At 41.9% G+C, this 12859-nt stretch overlaps 1 protein-coding gene and 1 pseudogene across 24 annotated transcripts in view; both read left to right on the plus strand.

Moving 5' to 3' along the window:
* The window catches only part of SASH1 (SAM and SH3 domain containing 1), a 324315-nt gene that overhangs the window by 251064 nt on the left and 60392 nt on the right, over positions 1-12859 (plus strand). For 20 of the 24 annotated variants that reach the window (XM_089922116.1, XM_089922107.1, XM_089922109.1 and 17 more), the window contains 4 exons: positions 58-98; positions 1855-1941; positions 4734-4858; positions 11990-12091. In XM_089922116.1, coding sequence (XP_089778242.1) covers positions 58-98; positions 1855-1941; positions 4734-4858; positions 11990-12091 — 355 coding nt within the window. The remainder of the gene's footprint in view (positions 1-57; positions 99-1854; positions 1942-4733; positions 4859-11989; positions 12092-12859) is intronic. The other 4 variants (XM_089922112.1, XM_022558828.3, XM_089922110.1 and 1 more) reach the window with 1 other exon arrangement.
* Positions 4871-7757, plus strand: LOC111166802 (lanosterol 14-alpha demethylase pseudogene; annotated as a pseudogene).

Below are 12859 nucleotides of genomic sequence, written 5' to 3' on the forward strand. Positions count from 1 at the left end.
TCAGTCCTCACATGAAGGTAAAGCTCCCTGGTAATCACACTTGTTTTTCTTTTGTAGGAATCCTCTTCATAAGTCACACTCGGAAGACAGCTCTGTAGGTCAGTACCACTTTTCTTGGTTTAACCATTTTTAATTAATTATTTTCTTTTAATACTTTGCGGAACACATAAGTATGTGAACATACAAAAACCACAAAGAATCCTTCCACCCAGAAATAAACATTGTTAAGATCTTGATGTATAGCTTTCCTCTCTTTTTCTGAATTTGTGTGGGTTTCAGAAAAACATAATATGGATCGTACTCTACAATTGAATATATCCTGAGCATGTTCCTACATGATTGAGTATTTTTTACAGTAAAATTCTTAAGTCTGCGTAATATTCTGTCTTATTGGATGTGCCATAATTGAATCAACCAGTCTCTTCTCTGCTGGGCATGTAAGTTGTTTGCAGTTTTTTCTCTATCACAGAGAAATGATGCTACCACTAAAAATCCTTGAGCCTATCCCTGATCATGTCCTTAGGATAAATCCTTCTGTTTGGAACTTTTGAATGAAAGATTATGCACAATTAAGGTGTTATAAAATCCACTCTTGATTTTGTAACATTTCTTCTGTTTGGGCCTAAGAAAGCCTGGCAAAGTAATCATGATTAGGTGCATAAGTGCTCAAATCAAGCTTTGATTTGGATTTGAATCATGACTACCAACTTTACTAGTTATGACCTTGGGCAAGTCACTTGCCTCTCTAAGCCTCGGTTTTCTCATCCACAAATGGAAACAAGGATACGTCATACGTTCATTGTGAGTGAGTATTAAATGAGATATGCCATTAGATACAAAGTGCCTGGATATGCTAAGTGCGGGATAAATGTTAGCTCTTGCCATTTTTTTCTCAAGCTGCACCTCCATTTCAGAAACATTAAAATGGGAGAAGGGGAGAGTATAGCTTACAAGAAATACATTCTATTCCCAGACTGCTTGTGAGAAAGATTCAAGTAGTGATAATCCTACTTCACTTTGACCTTTCATGGCTGATATTTGCTGTTGTGTTTAGCCCAGAGGCAGCAGGCACCTTCCACGTTCTGGGTACAGAGGCAGCCTCAGGCTAGTGGACTCCAGTTTCCTTCTCAGAGTCTTGGGGATTGTCAGAACGTAACGAGGGCATCCCACTTTGACAAATAATGCCCTTAGCCTGGGAGCCCCTTGCGCGGGGTCCCCACGGGTCTGTTTTGTGCCACACTGCCTGGCACCGCCCGTCTAGACTGCGGAAACCGACAGTGCATCACTCCGCTGGGCCCTGTTTCCAGTGGCCGTGGAGCAACCAGACACCGAACGGGGACGAAGCCGCAGCTTTGGGTGTGCCCCGTCCACGAGAGCAGCTAGGGCTGCTGCTTCTTCATTTTTTTTTTTTTTGGCGGTACGCGGGCCTCTCACTGTTGCGGCCTCTCCCGTTGCGGAGCACAGGCTCCGGACGCGCAGGCTCAGCGGCCATGGCTCACGGGCCCAGCCGCTCCGCGGCATGTGGGATCTTCCCGGACTGGGGCACGAACCCGTGTCCCCTGCATCGGCAGGCAGGCTCTCCACCACTGTGCCACCAGGGAAGCCCTTGCCTGCTTTTTTGATGTTTCTTTATTTCTCATCTTAACCCTACTGTACCATTTCTTGCTCTTAGGAAATTTGCATTTCTTTTAAACAACTTTATAGGCATTTCTAAGTCTTTTCACAAACTGAAAGAGAAAAACTGTCTTTTTGTGAAATCAAAGTATTCTTACAAGCTTTGAGTTGTAAGGAAGAGGCTACTTTTGTTATTAATGAATTTATTGCTTGTGCCTTTTTTTTTTTCTTTTTTTAAAGGAAAAGGAGATTGGAAGAAGAAAAATAAGTATTTCTGGCAGAACTTCCGAAAGAGTCAGAAAGGAATAATGAGACAGACTTCAAAAGGTACTGTAACACAGCTAGCAGACAGTAGGTCCTTTTAGCTCTAAAATGTTAAGAAGCCTGGGCTGCTAATCTAAATGGATGCTGTAAGTTAGAATAAGTCATTGCATGTGCCCATACGCCGTGCAGCCTTTCTGACATTCCTATCATTACTTTAAGACTTCATCCCAGTGGGTTGTTTTTTTTTCTTTTTTTAAATCAAAGAAATCAAAATGGAAAGAGTTCGCAGTCCTTTCTTTTACAGATCTGGCAGCAAAGACCAAATCTTTCCTTTTCTCAATCACATCAACCTCAGGGAGATCTTTACTGGCCAAGATGGACCCTAAAAAGGTCCAGAAAGTCTTAGCATTTGTGAGTTTTGGACCCTCCCCCCTGCCCTGCCACTTGGGGCCTTTGCAATCTTCAGAACTGCTGATGCTTTTCTGTGGCAGGGACAGTTATGGGGTTGTTACCCTTGGAAACTCTGTCTAATGGGCTGACATCATGGGAATTTGCCCGGGCTGCTTTGTGAAGGCAGTCCTGCCTCCTCTTAGCTGTGTCTTTTGTTGTTGTTTATATAGTAAGTAAATATGTCATCCCTTTGAGGCCCAGTTGTATAATTTATGTTTCTCCAGTATTCAGACAGGGAGGGGAAACGAAGCTACTTCCAGATTCCAGTCTGGCTGGATAAGGTTATCATTAGATGAACATTTTTAGTTGCTCACCACTGACACGACTTATTTTCTTTTACAAAATCTTGGTGTCTAGCCTGTGCAGAATGCTTCTCCAGTTATTCCTACACACGGAAATGAGAAAAATGGACACAGTGTGTGTCAGTGGCACACCTGGGTTCCTTGGCAGCCATCAGTGGGCTTATTTAAGTTGTCCTGCTGTGAGAGAGTTATTCTTAAGCATTCCCAGTTTTTCATTTTGAGACACACCCAGCATCACTTACGATTCAAAGTAAACCTTGGATTCTAACAAAGTCTTATTTAGAAAGAAAGAAAAGGTGAAAGAGAGAGAGAAGGGGATGGAGGGAGGAAGCCAACAGTTTACCGGCTCAACGTTCATTTCTTTTTAAACCCAGGCAACTCTCTCCACCACTCCCCTCCACCACTGGAGGCGAGGCGGATAGTAAAATGCATCAAAGCTGCAGGCTCTCCCCTCCCCTGGCTCACACCATTACTCTTCCCGCACAAGGGGCTGAGTGGCGAAGGGCACTTGAGTGGTGTTTCTGGGCTGATTGATTACAAAAAGGAAGTGAGATAAGGAAACACAGGGGAACATAAATTCCAAGGTAGGTCTTGAGTGAAATGGGTTCCCACAAGTCTGCAGCCAGACTCATTCAGTCCATCTGTCTATACCACGGGCAAATGAAGCTAGAGCCGAGCATCCTGATGGCACTGATTCCTGTAAGGTGTGGAGGGGAACAACATGGTGGAGGAGAAGGATGGGGGATGAGAACTCCGGCTGCGCATGACGGCCCACCTTCACCGACACACTCTCCCCACACGCTGATCAAAGGCATGTACGCTGACGTGGCTCACATACATGAGACGTGATGGCCATTTCGCTTTTCAAGAAAACACTTTCAAAGGATCCTAACTGAGGGATTCTCTTTCCCTCTGCAGTTCTGCCTGCCTTCAGTTTTTTTGTGTTTTTTTTTTTTTTGCGGTACGCGGGCCTCTCACTGTTGTGGCCTCTCCCGTTGCGGAGCACAGGCTCCGGCCGCGCAGGCTCAGCGGCCATGGCTCACGGGCCCAGCCGCTCCGCGGCATGTGGGATCTTCCCGGAACGGGGCACGAACCTGTGTCCCCTGCATCGGCAGGCGGACTCTCAACCACTGCGCCACCAGGGAAGCCCCCTGCCTTCAGTTTTGAGCTAGAAGTTGAGTTCCCCTCACAGTTTGGAACCATATTTATGAGAGTGATGCTTTCAGATACATGCATAGATAGTACCTTCCTTCTAATGATCTCCAGATGTTTCACACCTGAGATTATATTTATTTACACGTGTCCCCTGAGGAACAGCAGTCAAATAGATTAGTAGGGATCTAGGCTTCCACCAGGATGAAGGTTTTGTCCTGCAGCAGACGCTGTGACCTTCAAGTTCTCTGTTGTGAAAGAGGGTTTCCTCTCCCTGCTCTGCAAAAACATCTACTTGTTCGTGTTTGAAATGGAAGGACGCAGAGAACCTTCAGCCGAAGGAGCCTTGGAGTGCTTGTTCGCTCTAGCCGGGTCTTTTTTTTTTTTTTTTTTTTTGTGCTACATGGGCCTCTCACTGTTGTGGCCTCTCCCGTTGCGGAGCACAGGCTCCGGACGCGCAGGCTCAGCGGCCATGGCTCACGGGCCCAGCCGCTCCGCAGCATGTGGGATCCTCCCGGACCGGGGCACAAACCCGCATCCCCTGCATCGGCAGGCGGGCTCCCAACCGCTGCGCCACCAGGGAAGCCCTCTAGCCAGGTCTTTAAATTAGTTCTCTGCCTCACCTGTCACTCCAGACGCCCTGTCAGCCTTCTTCCAAAACTCCTCCACTAGACCCTCCATCACAAAAGCTCTGATCATTTTGAAGGATTTGTTTCCATGGTAACATCCGTTTGTTCTTAGAGCTTGTTTCCGAGCGAGATAGGCTCACTGGCTTCCTACAAAGCAGCCCATTCCTGGTCCTGTGGCTCCATCAGTAACAGCGCTAGACGGTGCGCCTGAATTACGTCCTTCTCTAGTCCTAGATGACAAGCCTTCAAGACTGGCACCCTGTCTTATCGTTTTTATTTCCTTCTTCACCTGTCCCTATGGCGTTTCTTCTCCGATCTCCAGGAGAAGATGTGGGCTATGTTGCCAGCGAGCTGACAATGAGTGATGAGGAACGGATTCAGCTGATGGTGATGGTCAAGGAAAAGATGATCAGCATTGAAGAAGCGCTTGCTAGGGTAAGAGTGCAGGTGTGTGGTTTTCATTTGTGAGCGCTTGACCTCCCGACATTGACAAATGTTGGGACATTACAACAGACTGAATGCCTCCACCCCCGCCCCCCCCCGCAAATTCATATATTAAATCCTAATGCCCAAGTCACATTATTTGGAGGTGAGGCCCTTGGGAAGTGATTAGGTCATGAGAGTGGAGCCCTTATGAATGGGGTGAGTGACCGTGTAAAAGAGGCCCCAGTGAGCTCCTTTACCCCCCTCCGCTGCGTGAGGACACATGCTGTCTGTGAACCAGGAAGTGGGTCCTCACCAGACACTAAATCTGCCGGCACCTTGATCTTGGACTTCCCAGCCTCCAGAACTGTGAGAAATTTCTGTTGTTTATAAGCCACCCGGTCTATAGTGGTTGGTTGTAGCAGCTCAAACAGACTAGAACAGGGACATCAAAGGGTATGGGAATATACTGATGAGATTGATAATGATAAATTACTAAATAACCACCAAAGAAAAAGTAAATGCAACCATTATAAGCATTAGTTCTGTAAGATGCCTTCAACAAACTAAACTTTGACTAACCTAAAAGTCAAGCTTTATCTGTAAACCTTAAACTTTTGCTTACTTTCATTTCTGAGTAGATATTACAGTTTATTGTGTCATATTTTTTTGCTCTGAGTTAAATTAAGCACTGAAAGAAGCCTAATTAACCTTTAGGACACCGGAGTAGTGTTTGTGATAGCAAGATAGCAATTCTTAAGAGATCTCCTGCTTTGTTGTCGCCCAACCAACTGGCTGACTAATTCTTGGATTCTGACTTTGAATACTTGGTTCGGGATGGTGTAGACAAGTCATAAATTAGGCAGGTTTAGAACTTTCAAGTCACTAAGGAATCATTGAATGAGTTATGACTTTAACATTAAGCAGAATCTTGAAGGTCTGAAACCTTGAAACAGTGCCAGACATACTTTAGTTTAGTATACCTGACTCTAAACCTCAATAGTTAAAAAAAAAAGTTTGATTTGTTGCTGAGACAATGCTGGAAAAAAAAAAAAGTGCTTGAGGGGAGTGGGAGGTGGGACCTGTAGTAGGAGACCTGAGGACCAAGGCCTCCACTAGATGCCCATCTGCCAGCTTCTCTCGCTCTGTTGGTTCGGAGGAGCAGAGGTGATCTTGCTTCCAGCGTCTCTGGGGGACTGAAGCAGTGCCTCGTGACCACCTGTGCCTGCCCTTCACCCTCAGTCTGGTCTCCCTGCTCCACCATGCCTTCGGCCACCCTGTCTAGCTGCCAGCTAGGGCAAAAAGTCCACCAGACATCTCTCCGGTGCCATTCCTTGAGCATGTCATAGCACTTGAAAAAAGTCCAGCTGAATTCCTAGAAAATGCATATGAGAAACACGGACCTGTATTAATTTTACCATGGTAGGCAAGATGTTTACTTACGTTCTGGTGAGTCATGCTGCTACATTGCTGTTTATAATTGTAAATTTGAAGATCTAAATGCAGAAGATGTCTGCAGGCATCTGACACCATCTGTGTTTGGAAAGGGAGTTGCATAGGATGTATCTAACCCAGTTTTCCTGGGGCAGAAGAAAATGTTAAAAATGTCCTTAACATAGTCAACTTCAGGTAGCACGTTTCTATAATCAAAAAAGAAACAAAGGAATACTTTCAAAGTTGGGGAGAAAAAAATTTGTTTGATGTTCTTTCTGAGCTGATAATTTTAACAGCTAGCCATTGTTTACATGGAAAGGAAATCAGAAGTCAACTCTATGAAAAGGTGGCACAGCTGTATGCAGGTTGGATGGAGGTTTTAGCCATGGAGTCTGTCTGTTGCCAGGCTGGCTGCCTTTGCCTAATTTTAGGATGGAGCTCATCAAGACATCAATAATATTCCCTATAAGCAATCCAGAAACACAGAAAGAAAAAATTGATGACATTCTCCAAACTTTATTAGATTCTGCACACAAAGGTGGGTGTCCTTTGACAGGTGATGAAGTAACAGGGAAGCTTGTCGGTCTGCTCTTGGCGGGGCAACATACATCCTTGGCTACTAGCGTCTGGATGGGCTTCCTTTTAGCCAGAGACAAAACACTTCAAGAAAAATGAAGGACCTCCCTCCTTTAACTTATGATCAGCTCAAGTATCTAAAATTTATTTGATTGCTGTATAAAAGAAACATGAAGAGTTAGACCTTCTGTAATGACCATGATAAGAATGGTCCTTCAGGGCATCAGACGTGTGTTTCTCCCACTGTCAGTCAGAGTCTAAAAGACCCATAGGTATTTAATGCTTTCATGTTACTAAAGAATTATTATAATCTGTTTCAGGTGGCTAATTCTGTTTTATAAGACATTCTACATGAGGTTAAAACATTTGCATTTTGAAATTTTTATGTGTTTTTACATTCAGCGTAGCTAAGGAGGAACTTGGAAAATAATGTTAATTAGCTGCTCCACTGCACTTTTTGTATTTGAATTTTCTAAAGTTATGCCCCTTCAACAGTTTATTTACATAAACTAGCTAGTAAATATTTGTGGTGTTCAGGGCACTGACTTGCACAGCCCTTGGGGCACATGGAACACAATTCAGAGTTCATTAGACACTAGTGTACTTTGATATATATTTCAAAGATTCAAACTTTTTTTTTTTTTTACCATAAGTTCACATGTTGCCATTTAGACACAATTAATGTACTGTGATCATTTTACCGTTGTTCAGATGATGTTGCATAGCCTACTGCTCTTCTTTTACAGTGTGAGAAATTCAGTTCTGAAGACTGTGTGTGCAAGATGTTGATGTGGTCCCTGTAAGAAATACTAGGGTTGGTCTTGATTTACCAAGAAGATGTAATATTTTCTTTTTCTTTGACTTGTTAGGAATACAATAACTTCTGTCCTGATTTGTTCCACGTTGTAGTTTTGCAACATTAATGAATTTAAATGAATTAATTAGAAAGTTTTGGGGGAAAAAAAAGACCCATATAGAATGTCTAGACTTTAATCCTGATAGGACGACCAGCATCAGGAGAGAAGTTTGCCTGTGTGTCATTTGGAGCTGAGTGTATCCCCCAATGCGTCGTTGTATTTGGGAAAATTTTGCCTATGTTCAAATGAATACAGTTTGGTCCACTGTGCTTTGTTCATATGAATTTGATCTCACTGCTGAGTATTTTCCCCCTGTGAAGTATACAGCTATGATTCACATTCCTGAAAACCCAGTTGTCAATACAAAGATGAAAATAGCTGCAAAGAAGCAATATGGGAAACACCATTGTCAGCTGCAAAAGCATTTGAAGAGAATGAAGTTTACAAGATAACTCTGTGTACACAGTGTGTAATTTAAAAAGACAGCAGCTTAACTTATGATTTTTATTTTTTTTTAACTGAATAGTTCCATCAAATCTAATGGCATTTCAAACATTTTCTAATGGTTTTATGATGGTCACTTACTCTGTATGCTTTAAGGAGTCCAGCACACTGGTTAAAAAAAATCGTTTAGGGGGATCTAGAGTATTAGCGTATTCTAGACAACACCATTTACAGGTGCTAATTTTAAGACTGTTCATAGCTCTTGGTGAGTAAGTTCAGGGTATTCAAGTGTTGGATTAGTTCTGCAAGGTATAGAAAGCCCATGAGACACTTGGAAGCTACAGGTTATTAACTTATCTGGGTAATTTATGTGGTGTATGTGAGATTGGGAGGGTGAGGAATAAAGTCACTTTTAAAGCTTTGCATAAAGGAGAGCAGTATTGTTTTGGTATGATGGCACTCAACCATGATGGAGCTATGTTGTTGAAAAATATGTCCTTTGACATTTTAACTGGAAGCAGTGTCTAAGGAAATTGAGAGAGATTTATGACCATGATTTAATAATCATGTTCCCTAAAAAATAATGTATCAATATTGATACTAAACACTTGCTCATGTAATTTGATCTAATTACTAAATATTATGTATTTATCCACCTGATAAATATGTGTTGGGTTCCTCAAGGTCGTATCTGTGTGGAAGTCCAAAATAAAGTCCTTGTGGGATTTGAAAACAAAAAACTTGATGTTTGTCACTGACTTGACTGATGTTTTTGGCATGGAGAACTTTTCTTAATGCCAGCTGTCGTACATCAGGTTCCCTAGAAGCAGAGCCTGAGATGTGGATTCCTGTGCACATGATTTATTGAAGAAAAGCTTTCAGAAGAAACCTGTAAGTGAGAGAGGGAAGCAGGAGAGGCAGAGGAAGAAGGTGGACAGAGATGTGATTTCAGGAGAAGTCTAGCCTCAGCCTCAGCCTGATCCCACAGGGAGGGGTGGGGAGCTCTGGAAGGTGAATTGCACTGTAGAGTTTGTCCTGCCAGAGAAAAAGAGGCTGAAAGCTGATTGGGGAGGAGGGAACAGCCTTCTAGGCATCTGTGGGGAGACAACGCCTGTCAACCACGGATAATTCTCCTGAGAAGGGTATATAGAAGTGAGTCCATATCTCCAGTAATTGGGAAATCAGAGAGCAGTCTTTTAAAGGGAGTCTGGGCATCTGTTATACCAGAGCACAAGATTATGAGCTGAGAACCTCGTAGCAGGTATTGTGCATCAATCATAGGAATGTGGACAGCTAGAGAGGCTCATGGAGAGAGTCCATAGGAGAGCAACAAAGTGATTGAGGGTTTTTTTAAATAGGTCTCTTGGGCTGGAATCGGAAAGAATTTATCTCAGAAAAGAACTTATTCACTGTCTTCAAGTATATGAAGGGTTATTAGACAGTACATCTTTAGGATGTACTGCACAGTGTTTTGTTTTCATATCTACTGAGGTGGGCATAAAAGAAAATGAATGAAAATCGCAGCTGGAGGGGATTTAGATTAAATATAATAGAAATGTTCTTTATAATAAGTGCCCTTAGAAATGGAAACATTTTAGAATCTCTCTCCATAAAGGTCTTTAAGATAGAATAAGCATTAACCTACTACAGATGGTCATTCCTCTAAGAATCATGTCATAGACTTCCAGTGTGAGAAAACTATGAGACTAGGGAAAATAAGATATGAAGGTAGACAGATGGACAGGCAGACCCACAGCCACACCCACACTTTAAAATGTCATTATTTTAAAACTTCCAGAATTAAACTAAAGCTCTATAAATTTGCTTTAAAATACACAAGTTTCTCAAATGAACATCGTCAGTTGTCTTTGGGAGCAGAGTGGAATACAAAAATGTGATTATGTAAACAATAACCAGGTTTTTTTCATTGTAAAATGAACTTTAAAAATTGTTAGAGATCCCGGTTTTCTTTTTTTTTAATTAGGAAATTAAAAAACAAGGTAAATTTGGATAGAGCACAAATCTGAATCTTTATCAGAAGAAGCACACGGGGAATTCCCTGGCAGTCCAGTGGTTAGGACCCCGCGCTCTCACTGCTGAGGGCCCGGGTTCAATCCCTGGTCGGGGAACTAAGATCCCACAAGCTGTGCAGCCAATAAATAAATGAATGAATTTTTTTAAAAAAGAAGAAGAAGCACATGTACTCTTAGGCACCCACGTCAATGATGGAAATGGACGGATAACAAAAGAAAAATATTAAGTCTGTTTATGATTGACTAGTGAGGAATTTGTTTTGTTTTCCTAAAGATGAAGATTTTATTTAGTGCTTCCTAGAAAGTAGAGCAGAGACCCTGAGAAGACAAATGATAGCACCCTTTTCCAGAGGCAGCTATTTCCATCATACAGGAAGGATAATGCACTTCAGAAACCAATATATCTGGAAAGGAAGAGCATTCTAATATGTCACTTAAATGTATTATAGAGATTAGAACAATATTAATCCCCCTAATATACTAGAAAGATTAAAATAATATTAAGCACCTGCATAGCAAAAGTTCAAATACCTGGAGTTGATGTGAACTTTGAGCTCTCTTTTATCTGAAACCACAAGGGTGATAATAATACCATCATAAAAAGTCTGTTGCATGGGTACAGGATACTAAGAGCTTTGCTACGTTACCTTACTTTATTCTGGTATCAGTCCTGTGATATAGTTTATTGTCATCCCGTTTTCCAGGTGAAGGAACTGAGGCACAGAGAGGTTAAGTAATTTGCCCAAGGGCTTCCAGTTATTTGGGAGCCCTTACCTGTTAATAATACTGTCTGCCTCCCCCTTGTCCATTTCCTGTCACAAGTATGCACAGAAAAGAACTTCATAGTAGAAATAATGCTTTGGAAAGTTGCTTTTTCCTAGAGGACTGGCATTGCCACGTCCACACAGCTCCAGTGGAAAAGGACGGTCCTGGCACCATCTCCTGGGCTGTCAGGTCAGATTGTATCTGCTTTTTGGTGTCTTGATTCATGGAACATGATTTGATCGATGTCTTAACTTCATATCTAAAAACTGTTTTTTAACAGAATTTATGCTGGGACAACTTATTTGTATTACACACAGAGTTAAATTTTTATGTATTTTATGAAAACACACCTGGAACTTCTCACATTGGCCATTCTGAAAGATCTTGCATCTAATTCTGCTAGGTTAAATTTGTTAATTTTCTATAATATTTCATTTTGTCCTTCTGTGTTTTTCAAAAAGTAGAAACCTAGTTTTTAAGCCCAAACTTTAAATGTCTCTGAACATATTCTAGATATCTAACTGCTATTTTCCTCTCATCCATAGGATCCCCAATAAATCCCATAGCATTTGTTAGGTGATAACGTTGAACTGGTAACATGAGGCAGTCTAGAGCAAAACAAGCAAGCGATTGTTAAAAATCAGTTTCAGGCTTCTACCTCTGTTTTACTAAAATGTCCTTAGTCTACACATTTTGTCTTCCACAAAGAGAGGTAACCCAAAGGTCAAGCTACAGACAATTTCTGTTATCGAACTTATAATTGAACTGAGAAAGGTGTTTTGATGTTGGAAGATGTTGGAGAAGGAAAATCAAGGTTCTTTTTGGAACACAGAACACAAAGAGTCTGTTGTGTCTCTTGGTTTGATTTAGATGAAAACCTGCAGGGGGGGACGTGTTTCTCCTTTCATTTGGGTGACCCTTGTCTTTGGCTGCCACTTAGTCACCAACAGTGGTGCGAAGAAGGTGCCCAAAGGATTCATTCTGCTGCTTGGTAGACAGCCTTGGCCATCATTTCCATTTCAATCTTCCATTTCCTCTTGTTGCAGCTCAAGGAGTATGAGGCCCAGCACCGGCAGTCAGCTGCCTTGGACCCTGCTGACTGGCCAGACGGTTCTTACCCACCATTCGATGGCTCATCAAACTGCAATGTAAGTTTGCTGTCTCTTTGAGCATCTTAACCACTCCTACTAAAAAGGGACAGCCTACACAAGTTGAGCCTTTAGACTTCTTTTTGCAGGCACCAACTCCCACCTGGATCTGGAAAGAGGTGTCTCTTCTGACGTGTTATTCTTTTCTTTACTTGGTAGCTGGGACAGCGCTATTCATGCTGTTTTTGTTTTTTTTTTTTAAATAGAAGTAAAGTAGACACAACTTAAATTTTATCATTATAAGCATTTTAAGTGTTCAATTCAGTGGCATTAAGTACATACACTTTGCTGTACAACCATCTTCACAACCCGCTTCCTGAACTTCTCCATCATCTGAAACAGATATTCCATAACCATTAAACGATAACTCTCCATTCTCTCCTCACCTTCCCCAACTCCTGGCAACCACAGTTTGCTTCCTGTCTCTATGAATTTGACTAGTCCAGGTACTTTATATAAGTAAAATCATACAATATTTTTCCTTCTGTGTCTGGTTTATTGCACTTAGCACCATGTTTTCAAGACTCGTCCACGTTACAGCTATACTAGAACTTCATTCCTTTTTATGGATGAACAGTATTCCACTGCACGTATATACCACATTTTGTTTAATTATTCATCTGTCGATAGACACTTGGGTGTTTCTCCCTTTTGGCTATTGTGAATATTGCTGTTATGAACATTGGTATACAAGTGTCTGAATCCTTGCTGTCAAATCCTTTCCGTATATACGTAGGAGTAGAATTTCTGGATTATATGGTAATTCTA

Source organism: Delphinapterus leucas, chromosome 12 (genome assembly GCF_059928025.1).
Source record: "Delphinapterus leucas isolate spDelLeu-1000000601 "Yukka" chromosome 12, BTC_Dleu_Yukka2, whole genome shotgun sequence".
NCBI lineage: Eukaryota > Metazoa > Chordata > Mammalia > Artiodactyla > Monodontidae > Delphinapterus > Delphinapterus leucas.